At 55.1% G+C, this 13,892-nt stretch overlaps 1 protein-coding gene across 2 annotated transcripts in view; it reads right to left on the bottom strand.

Moving 5' to 3' along the window:
* LETM1 (leucine zipper and EF-hand containing transmembrane protein 1) overlaps positions 1–13,293 on the bottom strand; it is a 32,592-nt gene extending 19,299 nt beyond the window's left edge. The window contains exons 1-3 of one of the 2 annotated variants that reach the window (XM_060013100.1): positions 13,026–13,293; positions 9,005–9,065; positions 2,855–3,266 (exon numbers count right to left, since the gene is read on the bottom strand). In XM_060013100.1, the coding sequence (XP_059869083.1) occupies positions 2,855–3,266; positions 9,005–9,065; positions 13,026–13,104 (552 nt within the window). In that variant the 5' untranslated portion in view covers positions 13,105–13,293. The remainder of the gene's footprint in view (positions 1–2,854; positions 3,267–9,004; positions 9,066–13,025) is intronic. The other variant, XM_060013099.1, reaches the window with a different exon arrangement.
* Positions 13,294–13,892: the final 599 nt, after the last annotated feature.

Raw genomic sequence — 13,892 nt, 5'->3', positions numbered from 1 at the left:
CTCTGATGGTCACAAAACGGCAATTTCCTAACTCAAGCCCATCTCCCCATTTATCGACCTCGCTTTGCACCTTCATTTTTCTATTTATTACCAAAATGGACTCAAGGATTCCCATGTTTTTCATTTGTTTATAATTCATTATCATCTATATTTTTATGCTCAAATGATCCCAGATATGACCCTTCAAGTTGGTGCCTATGTTTTTTAACATTCTTCCATTAAATTATTTTTAGCAGTTCTATCGAGGTTTAATTTACATACCGTAACATTCACTCATTGTAAGTATGTAATTCAATAAATTTTGGTAAATTTATAGACTGAAACCATCTCTAAAATCCAGTTTTAGAACACTTTCATCGTGACAAAAAGTCCCACTGTGTCCATCTGCAGTTAACCTCCATTTCCACTCTGGGGTCTAGGCAAACAGGGATTTGATTTCTTTCTACAACTTTGCTTTTCCTGAAAATTTTCCATGCACAGAGCCAGCGTCCAGCTTCTGTTACCAGTGTATAAATGTCTAGGAATATCATGTCCTCTTGGCAACCTGACCCTCTCGTCACCATGAGTGACCTCTTCTGCCCTGGTAATCCTGCTCTAACGTCGACTCTGTCTGATATTAACGTTGGCTTTCCTGGACTAGTGTTAGCACCACTTACCTTTCTCCATTCTTTTACTTTTAACCTATTTGTGTCTTTACATTTAGATGTGTTCCTTGTAGAGTGCACAGAGTTCAGTCTTGCTTTTTTATTTAATCTGACAATATCAACCATTTACTTAATAAAACTAGAAAAAGAAAACACCATACGACCATCTAAATAGACACAGAAAAGATAAACAACAAGAATGTACTGTATAGCACAGGAAACTATATTCAATATCTTATAATAACCTGTATCATGAAAAATAATCTGAAAAATGTATATACGTAATTGAATCACTTTGCCGTACACTTAAAACTAACACAATATCGTTAATCAACTATACTTCAAAAAAATTAAAAATAAATAGTAAAAAAAGTAGATGCAGAAAAAGCATCTGACAAAATCCAAAATCTGTTCCTGATAAAAAGTCTGATGGAATTTACAAAAAAGATACTAGAACTAATAACTGAGTTTGGTAAGTCTGCAAGATACAAGATCAATATATAAAAATCCACTGTATTTCTATATACGAGCAATAAACAAATGGAAAATGGAATTTTTAAAATTCTATTTACCTACAACAGACAGAATGTGGAAGCAACCCAAGTGTCCATGGATGGATGATGGATAAACGAACTGTGGTCCATACACACAACAGAGTACCATTCAGCCTTAAACAGGAAGGAAATTCTGACACCTGCTATGGCGAAGGTGAACCTTGAGGACATTCTACTCAGTGAAACCAGCCAGTCACAAAGGACAGATCCTGTGTGATTCCACTGCTATGAGGTCCCTGAAGGGTTCAGATTAAGAGAGACAGAGAGTAGATGATGGATGGCGGGCGCTGGGGGCCAAGGGGTGGGGAGCTGTTATTTAACAGGTGCAGTGTCAGCTCAGGAAGATGACAAGAGATGAAGAGTTCTGGAGACAGATGGTGGCACCGACTTTACCCCAGTGTGAATGTGCTTAATGCCACAGCCTGTATACTTAGAATGCTCAAAAAGGGTAAATTTTAGGTTGTGTATTTCACCAGTGAAAAAATTCCATTCACAATACCATAAAAAATATGAAGCCACACACTATTGCTGAGGGAAATGGAAAAAGTCCCGTCTTATTCCCCACTGGCCATCCCCAGAAGGGCCCCCATTGTTTATTTTCCAGCCTTTTCTTATTTTCTGACACAGGTTATTCTAGTACCACTGCTGTCCCAGCCCTTGATCAGTTATGCTTCCAAACAGCCCCGGTTCCTCTCCATGAGGGTGGTTAGATCCAAGGGCTGGGAGTCAGGGGTGCTCATTGCTGCTAGGCTGGGGCCCCAGACTGAAAGGGAGCAGAAGGTTTGACAGCATGAAGGATCAAGGATCTGATGAGAGCAATTTAACAAAGGCAGAAACTAAGTCACAAAACAACAGCTTCATCTGTGACAACTCAAAGAAACTGGGGGGTAACTTTCAACAATGCACTTGGCATAAAAGGATGGATTAGCAGTTTAATCATTCTAGAAGAATCACTTATATGGTGAGGGTGCCAATCCTTCAACATGCTGCACCTTAAGCAAGCAATTAAAGCTCCAAAGGAGGACTTCCCTGGAAGCGCAGTGGTTAAGAATCCGCCTGCCAATGCAGAGGACACGGGTTCGAGCCCTGGTCTGGTAAGATCCCACAGGCTGCGGAGCAACTAAGCCCGTGCGCCACAACTACTGAGCCTGCGCTCTAGAGTCTGTGAGCCACAACTACTGAGCCTGCGAGCCACAACTACTGAAGCCGACACGCCTAGAGCCGGTGCTCCGCAACAAGAGAAGCCACCACAATGAGAAGCCCGCCCGCACACCGCAACGAAGAGTAGCCCCCGCTTGCCGCAACTAGAGAAAGCCACTCGCAGCAACGGAGACCCAATGCTGCCAAAAATAAATAAATAAGTTTATTAAAAAAACAAACAAACAAACCCCCCCCCCACAAACTCCAAAGGAGGAGCCGTGAGCACACTTCAGGCAGAGAACAGAGCCCCAGGGAGCCCACCAACGTGGTTATGGCTGCACCTCCTCTACAGAGCTGCGTCAGCCCCAGCGGAAAATCAGGAACCCTGAGGCGTCTGAAAGAAACATTCAGCTAACTCAGGCGAGAACTAAAGCTACTGCAGGACAATCTCTTGCTGTGACTTTAGACACTTAAAGCAACTGACAGGTGACCCCAGCAGGGGCACACGCCCATTACCTGCCTGCGCTCTCGGCGGGTCAGGCTGTGGCCGTGGAGGATGCGCCAGAGCATGCGCGCGGCGATCTTGGTGTCGATCCAGAGCAGGCGGAAGCCGTGGTAGTAGTGCTTCAGCTCATCCAGGACCCGCTGCCCCAGGGGCTTCCTCACGGCCGCCTCTGCGGGGGGGCTGTACACGGGGCCTCCTTCTTCCAGCTTCTTGCTCTTGTCCTTTAGGGACCGGAGGGACTTCTCCACCACAGAGTCATCGCCCAGCGCGGGCGACGAGTGCCAGCAGCGCACAGGAAGGAGCCTCGGCCCTGCGACCACTACGCACGTGTGCTTGGGCCTCAGAGTCCAGCAGCCGAGGGGATCGCCTCGCAAGGAAAGGTACACGGGGTGGATGGGACTGCAGCCGCCAAAAAGAAGTTTCCTTGAAGAGGGAAGAAAGAAGCCAGTGGTGAGGGGCCAGCCTTGCTATGACCTCCTGGCAGCAGCACAGACCACAGCCGGATCAAAACCTCACACCCAACGTCCCAGCGTGTAGGACAGACTCCCTGCCCCTTCCTGACGCCGGAGAAATACACTCACTGTGGGGAGCCAGTCCCCACGGCCTCAAAGGAGCAGGTCAAACACAAACAACCAGCAAAGGCTTCACCTCCAGACAAGACAGACCCAACCTCTGGGTGGGTCTCCCAGGCCAGCCCTCTCCCCAGCAGGTGACTTTCTACAAAGACCTGCGGTTCCTGAGCAAGTCTGTCATGAAAACCAGGGAGGATGTTCCAATCGGGGTGACCCGGATCTGTGCATCAGCTGACCGAAGGCCTCTGGGCAAAAGGACACAAAGCCCAGGCCTCCCTCTCCTCCCCCTGCGGCTCACTCGGCTCCCGCACTGGCCTCCTTGCCCACGCGCGGCGGCAGACCCCAGGCCCAGAGGCTCTGCAGCCATGCCTGCCTGGACACCCCACAGGTGCTGGCTCCGCCCTGGGCTTCCTTGGGCCCCCCGACCTGCGGGGCTACCCTGGTGCCCACCCCTCTCAAATGCTCACACGCGGGCCACCTCCCACTGGACCATGGGCTCCACGACGCCCAGTGGGGAGCCGCCTCCACACCACAGCGGGAAGCTGCAGGGGCTTCCGGAAGTGGGTACCTCAGAGCCCTCTCCATCGGCAGCCTAGCAGGCCTACAGGGCTGCCCAGACCCCCGGCCGCCAGAGAAGGCCAGTCTGCTCTGCCGGGCCCCAGGCAGCTGTGTCCTCGGTGTCTGCCTGCAGGACAGCCGCTCGAGGAGAGCCACTCGCTGCAGCCTGAGTTTCGGCAGCCAGGACCCGGCCCTCCCCAGCTCTCGGTGCCCACTAGACCTGGCACAGCCCAAGGTCTGGGCATGACGAAGAGGTCCCCTTCCAACGGCAACACGTGATGGAAGGCCATTTACAACCCAACACTGGAACAATTTACCCACACAATTCTCCTTCCGTGTTTCACAATCTTCTCATCTCACGTGTCCCTTCAGAAACCTCTCCCTGCTCACGCACGAATCCACCACTGGGTGGCCAAAGGGCCACTCACTTGAGAGGCTGTTTATCACTGACACACCCCAGCTTCTTCCCACCTGTCCAGTCATCCCTGTGCACCTGGCCTGCTGCCAGCAGCGAGGACCCGAGCTCTGAGCAGACCATCCCAGGTCAAACTCCAGCTCCACCACTGACGGCTCCGTGACCTTGGACAAGCAACCTCTCTGCTTCAAGAGCACCCCTCGTGGATGTGTGCGGGCTAATACACAGGAAGTGCCCAGAACTGCGCCTGGGGCACAGCAAGCCCCATTAAAGCGGTTGAGAAGCCACCAGTCAGGGCTGGAAGAAAGCTGGGACATGTCTAGTTTAGCTGCCTTTTTTTTTTTTTTTTTTGGCTGTACGCGGCCTCTCACTGTTGCGGCCTCTCCCGTTGCGGAGCACAGGCTCCGGACGCGCAGGCTCAGCGGCCACGGCTCACGGGCCCAGCCGCTCCGCGGCATGTGGGATCTTCCCGGACCGGGGCACGAACCCACGTCCCCCGCATCGGCAGGCTGACTCTCAGCCACTGCGCCGCCAGGGAAGCCCTAGCTGCTCCTTTTATGCACGGGGAACACTGAAGGACAAGCAGGGACGGCCCACCTTGGCTCTGGCCTGTACAGGCGGAGACAGCTGGCAGATGGCACCCCCCGCCGGCCTCTCTTCTGTCCCGAGCCCCTCGGCCCCGCAGTCAACACCTAAGCCAGGAAAGGCGGGTCCCTCGAGCCCGCCCTGTCCTGAGTCCTACAGGCTGGGGAACAGCCTTGCCCAGGGCACGGCAGCACCGCTGGCTCAGCCATTACTTTCTGTGCCTCAGTCTCACCTCTCAAAGCGGGAGATGATCATGCCCACACCTCCTGTCTTCATCAAGCTTAATTAACCAGTTTTCCAACCCAGTTGCCAAGGAAGCAAGTGACTTCCTCGAGGTGTGATGTCAGTCACGAGGGGCAGCCAAGAGGCAAGGACAGAGACCCATGAAAACAGACCAAGCAGAGAGACATGGGGCGCGCCCAGCGAGGGCCATCGGGCCCCCAAACCTGGCTGTCTTCTCGCATGTTAGAGAGACTATTAACCGTCTAGCCAGAGAGATTCAGCTACATTCCAAAAGCACAAAATAACAAAACTAACGCGGGCACTGTTGCCTTTCCTCGGGGAGCTGGGACAGACAGCATCTTCGAGCAGGCAGCTCCTGCTCTGCCCTGGCCCACCAGAGCCCAGGCGTCAGCCTCCTGGAAGTGCCCGCTCCCCTGACTGCCAACACGTGGGAACGTCCCTTTCCCAGGGGGACAGCATGCCAAGACAGCAGCCTGAGGCTGGACCAGGGAGGACGCCGACCCTCCACGTGCCCCTCAGCTCCTCAGGGCAGACAGGAAAGGGAAGGCGGGATGCAGCAACAGGCACCGCGACCCAGAGGGTGTTCCAGAAGTGCAGGTGCCCAGAGACAAGAGGGGACCCCACGACTGCCTGCAGGACAACATGCCCCTCAGCCGGGACCTGCAGCCCTCGGGGCCATAGGACATCCATGCGAGGGCAGCACCGTCACCAGCAGCTCAGTATGTCCGCAACGAACCTTACACGCGCTCCCGCTAAGGGAGGCTTAAAAACAGAAGCAGCTCATCAGCTCAGCTTTTCCCACTGAATGGGGTTCGGCGCCTGAGGGGGGTCTCAGAACCGCCTGCTGTCTCACGGTCTGACGGCTCATTCAAGTTGTGGGTGCTTCCTCTCTGCCTTTGTTTCTATGATAAGGGAGGTGAGAGCAGCTAGACAATGTCCACGATGTTATCTTGGATCAGAAACTCCCCCACTCACCCTTCAGGGGTCTGGACTGTTTCCATTAAGACTGAGATTGCAGGGCTTCCCTGGTGGCGCAGTGGTTGAGAGTCTGCCTGCCAATGCAGGGGACACGGGTTCGATCCCTGGTCCGGGAGGATCCCACATGCTGCGGGGCAACTAAGCCCGTGCGCCACAACCACTGAGCCCATGCGCCGCAACTACTGAAGCCCGCGCGCCTAGAGCCTGTGCTCCACAAGAGAAGCCACTGCAATGAGAAGCCCGTGCACTGCAAAAGTAGCCCCTGCTCGCCGCAACTAGAGAAAGCCCCAGTGCAGCAACAAAGACCCAACGCAGCCAATACTTAAATAAATAAATTTATATATAAAAAAACCCCTGAGATTGCAAAATGACTCTTAAAAAAAACTAATACAAACGAGTACCACTTACAACCACTTATCTGTGTGACTCAAGATTTCTTACGTTGTGCGATCAAAATAAACAATAAAAATTCCTGGATGCTGAGACTGACATAAGACCTCAACTCTCGTCTATAATTCCTAACCTGAAGTGTGTGAGCTCAGGACGACAGCCTTACAGTTCTCCCTGTTTCACTTTCTAATCAAAGTGTTTAACTTTCTAAACACTGTGAACTTAGAAAACACTAGAGTCTCTATTTTTTGCTGTCGTGATAATGCGTGAATGACTACAGCTCTCTGATAACAGAGCTGGCTACTGAGATGAAAGAAAACTGAAAAACTGAAGCAAACGCACTGGGAAGGAAGAGACAAAAAATCACTGCTGTGCACTAGGCAGCCAATTAGAGCTAAAACAATCAACAGAGCTGTGTGAAGTGGCCAGGCACAAGAAAGCGTACCCAAATCAGTAACTTCCACGCCGCCAACAATCACTTAGAAAAGATAATGAAGAGCGAGCCCCCTCAGCCCCACCAAGTACAGCGCATCTGGGAACTGTCTTAAAGGCCATGCACGTGGCCTGCATAAGGAACACGACAGACCCTTTTCCGAAAGACGGAAAACAACTTACAGGTGGAAAGACCACGTGCGATTTTAAAAGTTAATATTCCCCAGTGATGTTATGGGTTTAACAACATTCCAGTTACAATCCCCAAAAGACCATCCTAGGATGGAAATAATTCAAAAGTTGGTCTCGAAGGGCTGTGGAGAAAGGAGGCAGGGGAGGCCTGGCCCCCAGCAAGTGGCAGGTGCAGACTGTCCCCCGCAGGAGAGCCAGGCACGCCAGCCCCGCAAGCGCCGGGGTCACTGACCCATGGGTGGCGCCACCCCACCACCTGAAGAGCTAGGCCACACAGCGGAACTAACCTGCCTCAGCGCTCAGTACTTTAAAACCAGAGACTTCACACCGAGACCCAGACTTCCAGCTTCTCCTGAAAAACCCTGACAGTTGACCCTGCGGGACCATATCCTTCACGGCAACCATGACCACACCCCCAGGTCAGCGGTCACCCGTTTCCAGCCACCCACTGGGCCCCAAGCCCCTGAAACGCCAGCCGCCGATTAAAGAGTTCACTTAGAACTCTGAAATCCAGAAAGAGTAAAGATGTTCTACACTCATACGTTAATGCCTCCACATCACAAAAAGAGGTTTCGTGGCGACAAAGTCTGGTGACTATCAGAAGAGGAGCCTAATTAAAATCAAAGCCCAGAGCTGGCTGGGAGCGCTCCGGCAGCAGGTGGGGGCCTGCAGAGGCTGCTGCTGGGAGGGGCTTCTGAAAATACTTTGTCGTGTCCCCGCCAAACACTGCCCACGCGCCCATTCTGCTCCACGAAGACACCTGCTCATGGGTGGAAAGGCTGGGCCCGGCTACTCATTTTAGGACTGTGTAAGAGCCAGAAAACTGGAAATCCGCTTACATACACTTTTGCTTTAACAGCAATCCAGTCTTCACGTACAGCTTGTGTACTGTTCGCTTTAGGGAATGAAATCTGTCCCAGGGAGCATCCTCCAGAAGTTTCATAGCCAAGATGAGGCAACACATCAACGATCTCAAGTGAATGAGAAAACCCGAGGAGCCCACAGCTCTACGGACAAGGGGTCGTAAGGGCCCAGCACTCTCACAGAGGAAGGATCGGGCGTGTCGAGAGGCACGAGCTCCACTCCAGGTACCCGGGGCAGGTGGACATGGACCCGGTGCCGACAGCGGTCTGGGTGCCCCACCACACAGGTGAGGGCGTCAGGAGACTAAGCTCAGGGGCTGGGCAGGGATGATGACTGGCGAGGAGAGTACAGCAGCCCTGCGGGAAGCTCAAGTCCATGGGTGACAGTGGACAGGGGAGTGTGGGTGCCACTCCCTCCAGGAAGCCCTCCAGCCTCTCAGCAGTACCACAGAGCTCCCACCACACTCCAGATATGGCCCCAGGACCAGCAGGGCAGGCCCCGTGGCCAGCGGTCCATCCACAGGGCCTTCTCCGAAGGACCGAGCGCGGTGCCAGGGAGGGTTTGTCTGTGTGTTCACACGAAAAGCCACTGGAAATGGCAGCTGTGTGAGTGTGGAAAAGACTCGATACTGTACGCAGACTGTGGTTACCACTGCATGTTTCAAAAAACAGATACATAAGGAAAAAAACCAGAATAAAATATACCAAAAGGCTAATAATTTCTGTAACAGGTACTGGGATTATGAGTGTTTATTTTCCAAATATTCACTAATGTATGTGGTTACGTATTTCAAGATGAAAAGATACAGGTTTAAAAGAACAAAGAGCAGGAACGTAGGCTCTACCACCTCCCCAAACCGAGAGTCGCGCGTCACTTGAGCACTTTCAAGCCCCCACCTACAAACGGGCAGAGGGTGACGTTTATCTACTTACATGCAGCTCGTCAACCCCGCGGTGCTGGCACAACTGAGGCAGGCACGATCCCCCGCACGACCTGCGATGAAACCAGAAAAAAAAAGTCAGCCTCAAACCAGGAGCTTCACACTGGCACCATCTCTTGTAGGCTAAGTCTCCGGAAGCTGAGCGAAGGCTCTGCCCCAGCTGGAACGCGGTGTCTTGGAGGCAGTCCCGGGGCGCAGGCACCCTACCTTGGGGCCCAGGCCCTGGCAGCCCTTCAGGCCTCCCCAGCTGGGACCGCCCCCCACCAGCCCCGGCTGCCTCTGTTGGGCAGACGCAGGGCGCACGTGACCCGCAGCACACAGAGCAAGGCAGGGCCCCGTCCCAATGTCCCAACACGCCCCTGCCCGCACGAGCGGTGGGGGCCGTGAGAACTGCCAGGACAACCGACGCCAAGAGTGAACCAGCTCTTGCATAAACAGTACTGGGGAGCGCGCGGCACGTTTTCAGGATTTTCACGCGCTTTTGATGCTTTCTCTAACGCTAGTTCTCAAGCCCTTCCTCCAGCTGAGGCAGATCCGCTTTCCTTGTTCCCCCAACAGAAGCCCCCCACCTCGAGACCTTAACTCAGAAACGGGCCCCGCGGCAACCAGACCAGCTGCCGCAGCGCCCAGAGCCCCCTGGCCTGCCTGCCCCCCGCACGCCGCCCTGCCGGCCCCTTCCCATGCCCTCCCACTCTGAAGGCCTGGAGAGCAAACCCGGGGGTGGGCTCCAGGCTCTGCCCGCCCCCGCCCGGCACAGAAGGTGGTGGGTGTGCCACCCCCTCCTCCCGAGGCCCTTCTGTGTCTCTTTCCCGACAACCACCCTGAACTCTGACCCCAGCTGGGTCTCCTGCAACTCACTGCTACCCTAACTCCCCAGAGTTAGTCCTGGGCCCACAGACGGCCCGCCACTTCAAACACCAGTTGCAAGTGGGGTCCCCAGGCTAACCACACTCCTGTCAACTACAAATTCGGGGTATCCATGACCCTCTCGGTTTTGATAATTTGCTAAAATGGCCCACAGAACTCAGGGAAGTACTCTATTCACTACTGCAGTTTATCATAAAGGATACAGATGAAACGCCAGACAGAAAAGTATATAGTGCAAGGTCTGGGAGAGTCCTTGAGCACAGGGGCTTCTGTCCCCACTGACTGGCACGTGCCACCAACCCCAAAGCTCCCAAGCCTCCCTGTTCAAGAGCTCCTATCTTCACTGCCTAGACATGACTGATTACATCCTTGGCCACTGGCAGCTGAACTCCATCTCCAGACCCCCTCCCCTCCCTGGAGTTTGGGTGTGGGTCTGGAAGGTCCAATCCTCTAATCACAGGTACCTCATTAGCATAAACTCTGGGGTGTGGGAAAGGGACTCATTATGAATAACAAAAGATATTCTTATCATTCAAGAAATTCCTAGGGTTTTAGGAGCTCTGCCAGGAACCCACGATGGGGCAAAAGAGACCAAACTTATTTCTTCCTATCCCACACCATTCTTAACCTGGCTTCCAGTACACCAGGCTCTTTGGGTTCTCCTCCCTAAGCTGCTCCAGGGAGGATCCTCCCTGCCCCATCTCCAGATCCTCCCCAGGCACTCCGTACCTGAACACCTGAGGATACACGAGACCCAGAAGTCCGATGGGCACCTCGCACTCAACAGCTCCAAGAACTCCCGGCCCCCCCAGCCTGCTCCTCCCCCGTGCTCCCGTGTTTCAATAATGGCCAGACCAGTAATGGCCATTCAATAATGGCCTGCTCTCACACCCAGTCCTTGGCAAATCTGGTCAGCCCACCTCTACAAGTCCCAGCCCACTCCCAAGTCCGTGCCACACATAGCAACTTCCTCCCAAAGAGTACAGTGTGCAAAGGGCAGGAAGCAACTCTGGAGAAGACACCACCTTAGCCCAGTGATTGAGGTCAGCACAGCCATGGTCTTAACACCTGCAGGCACCCTTGACAGATGTGATGAGAAGGACACACTTCACCTCTGGAGTCTTCCTCCCCAAAACCCTTAACCCCAGTCTAACCATGACAGAAACATCAGACAAATCCCAATAGACGGGCATCCTACAGTATATCTGGCCAGTCTTCCTCAAAACTATCAAAGAGTCTGAGAAACTGTCACAGCCAGGAGACCAAAAAGAAATGGTGACTAAATGTAATGGGTGTCCTGGATGGGGTCCTGGGACAAAAAAAGGACATCAGAATAAAGTATATACAGAATAAGGGAAATCTGAATACACTGTGGACCTCGGTTAATAACAATGTATTAACGTTGGTTTACTGATTATGACAATGACCCAAATTGATGTAAGATGTTAATAATGGGGGAAATGTTCTCCAGAAAAGGGCTGCCACACCCAGCTGGGAGCCTCATTTCCAAGGGTTCAAGGACTGGCTCCCCACGGTCCAGCCCTGGGTCTTGCAGGCTCTGGATGCCCTGTAGGTCCTACAGAAAATCAGTCGTCTGACCAACACTCAGCCCTTTAGTGTCTGTATAAAGAACAGTGCTAACCATGGGACACACCTGTGTTCCTGGAATGATACAACCACAAAACAAATTCAGCTGATTTTTAAACTGTAAACATGCTACAGAAACCTGTGTGGAGGGACTTCCCTGGTGGCCCAATGGTTAAGAATCCGCCTGCCAATGCAGAGGACACGGGTTCGAGCCTGGTCCGGGAAGATCCCACATGCCGCGGAGCAACTAAGCCCGTGTGCCACAACTACTGAGCCTGCACTCTAGAGCCCGCGAGCCACAACTACCAGCCCACGTGCCACAACTACTGAAGCCCATGCACCTAGAGCCCGCGCTCCGCAACAAGAGAAGCCATCGTAGTGAGAAGCCTGCGCACAGCAACGAAGAGTAGCCCCCGCTAGCTGCAACTAGAGAAAGCCCGCGCAGCAACGAAGACCCAATGCAGCCAAAAATAAATAAAATAAAATTTTAAAAAATATATATCAAAAAAAAAAAGAAACGTGTGTGGCCAAAGTATTTTTATCACCATACTTAAGAGGCAAGAGATATAGAGAGCCCTGACAGCAGAGGGAAGGACTAAAAGCTGGACTGGGCAACCAGACTACCGTTCACAAAGGAGTGCTTGCTGTTGCATGCCCTTCTGCCGGCTCCAAAGGTCTAAGCAGCTGATCAACCATTATTGTTAAAAAATGACAAGAAGCGTGTTTTCCAGGGTGCCTTTACAAACTGTGAACACCTTGAAACACATAATTCTATTTGACAACCTCAATCTCATAGGACAAATAACAAGCCACAAACTCAGAAAGGTTAACGTAAAAAGAGACATGGAGTGAGGGTCACTGCAGGCACCCTACATGCGAGCCCCTAAGAGCTCCGCGTTATGTGTGATCTCCGTGTCACAGCTAGGGTCACTGAGGCTCCAGGTACAGCGGGACCTGCCTGAGGCCATGCGAAAAGGCCTGGGGACCCTGCACGACGCCCGTAACACCATAAAGGTATCGGTCCCAGGAACGTCCGCCCTTCAAGCCGGCAGAGCCTGCTCGCCAGTGTGTGCCAGACCCCGCCGTGGCCCCCGCCATCTCTAGAGCCCCGAACGTGGCCCGAGGGCAAGAGTGTCCTCGCGCGTGGGCGCCAGGTCCACGGGGCTTAACCACGAGAGGAGCGCCGACACCGTCCCAGGGCTGGCTGTCAGCGCGCTCTCTTCAAAACTTTCCCAACCCCGCTCCCGAAGCAGCGGCCGGCGACAGAGCAACTAAGGTCACGGCGCGGATGAGTCACACGCGGTCCCCGCGGGAAGTCACGGCCCGGCCGCTCCCCACCCCCGGCGACCGGCCGGCCAGGGCGGGGCGGACGGGCAAGGCCGTGCAAGGCCCCTCCCGGCGTGACCCGGCTCCGGGCTCGGTCCGAGTGCCGCGATCCACCCAGCGGGGAGTCGCCCGGACCTGAGGGTAGCGGGGGGCCGGCCCCGAGGCCCTCCCCGGTCCGCCCAAGACGGCCCCGGCCCCGGCCCCGCGTCGTCGGCCGAGAGCCGGCCGCTTACCCCTCGGAGCGGCGGCGCGGGGCGGCGGGAGGCGGGCGGGCCCCCGGCCGCGGCAACTCCTCAGTAAAATGGACGCCATGTGCCCTGCGCGGCGGCCGCCGGCCTTCTGATGCTGCTGCTCCTCCCCCGCGGCGGCCGCGGCGCCTCCGCCCGCCAGCGGAAGAATGAGAACGGTAGTTGGTTGCAGGTGGCGGGCGCTCAGCTCAAGGACCCGGCACCGGCGGCGGCCATGTCCCGGGGCCGACGTCCGGTGGCGCGGGGCGGGGCGGCCTGGCCGCCGCTCCCATTGGACCCTTAGGCGCCCGGCGCCGGCCAGGTGAGGGGCGGGCCCGCGCCGCCGCGGACTGCCCGTCCCGGCGTGCCCCGGGAGGCTGCCCCTGCAGCGCGCTGCATTCTGGGTCGCGGCTCGACGCTTGGCCCAGCGTGCCGGCTGCAGGGACTTGGGGAGCCGGCGGCGCATGCGTGCTGGGCCCTTCCGCGTCCGGGCGGCGGCGGCTGCGTAAGGCTTGGCGTGCGGCGGGGCGGAGACCCGCACCGACTGGCGGCAGATACCTCCGGGACGTTTGGGGACCGTCCCCGCCGGGGGCTGAGGGGCGTCGGCGGCCGGGCCTCTCTGGCCGAGCCCCCGGTCGGCCTCCGCCTCGGGCCGCCGCTAGTAACGCTGAGGGCCCCGGCTTCCGGGCGGCGCCCCCAGTGCCGCTCACCGCTCGAGCGTCTGCCCCCGGGCGGGGAAGACCCGGCAGCCGTCATCTTTGGGCCCCACCTTTCCCTTCCCTAAAGGCGGTCAGTTGGTCGTGGAGGGTCGATGAGGTGATGCAGGGAAAGCACGCTGGGGGAATGTGGGGCTCGGCGGCTCCTGGGGCCCCG

The sequence above is a fragment of the Delphinus delphis genome, chromosome 5, assembly GCF_949987515.2.
Source record: "Delphinus delphis chromosome 5, mDelDel1.2, whole genome shotgun sequence".
Lineage (NCBI taxonomy): Eukaryota > Metazoa > Chordata > Mammalia > Artiodactyla > Delphinidae > Delphinus > Delphinus delphis.
This window is presented reverse-complemented; position numbering and strand designations above follow the sequence as displayed.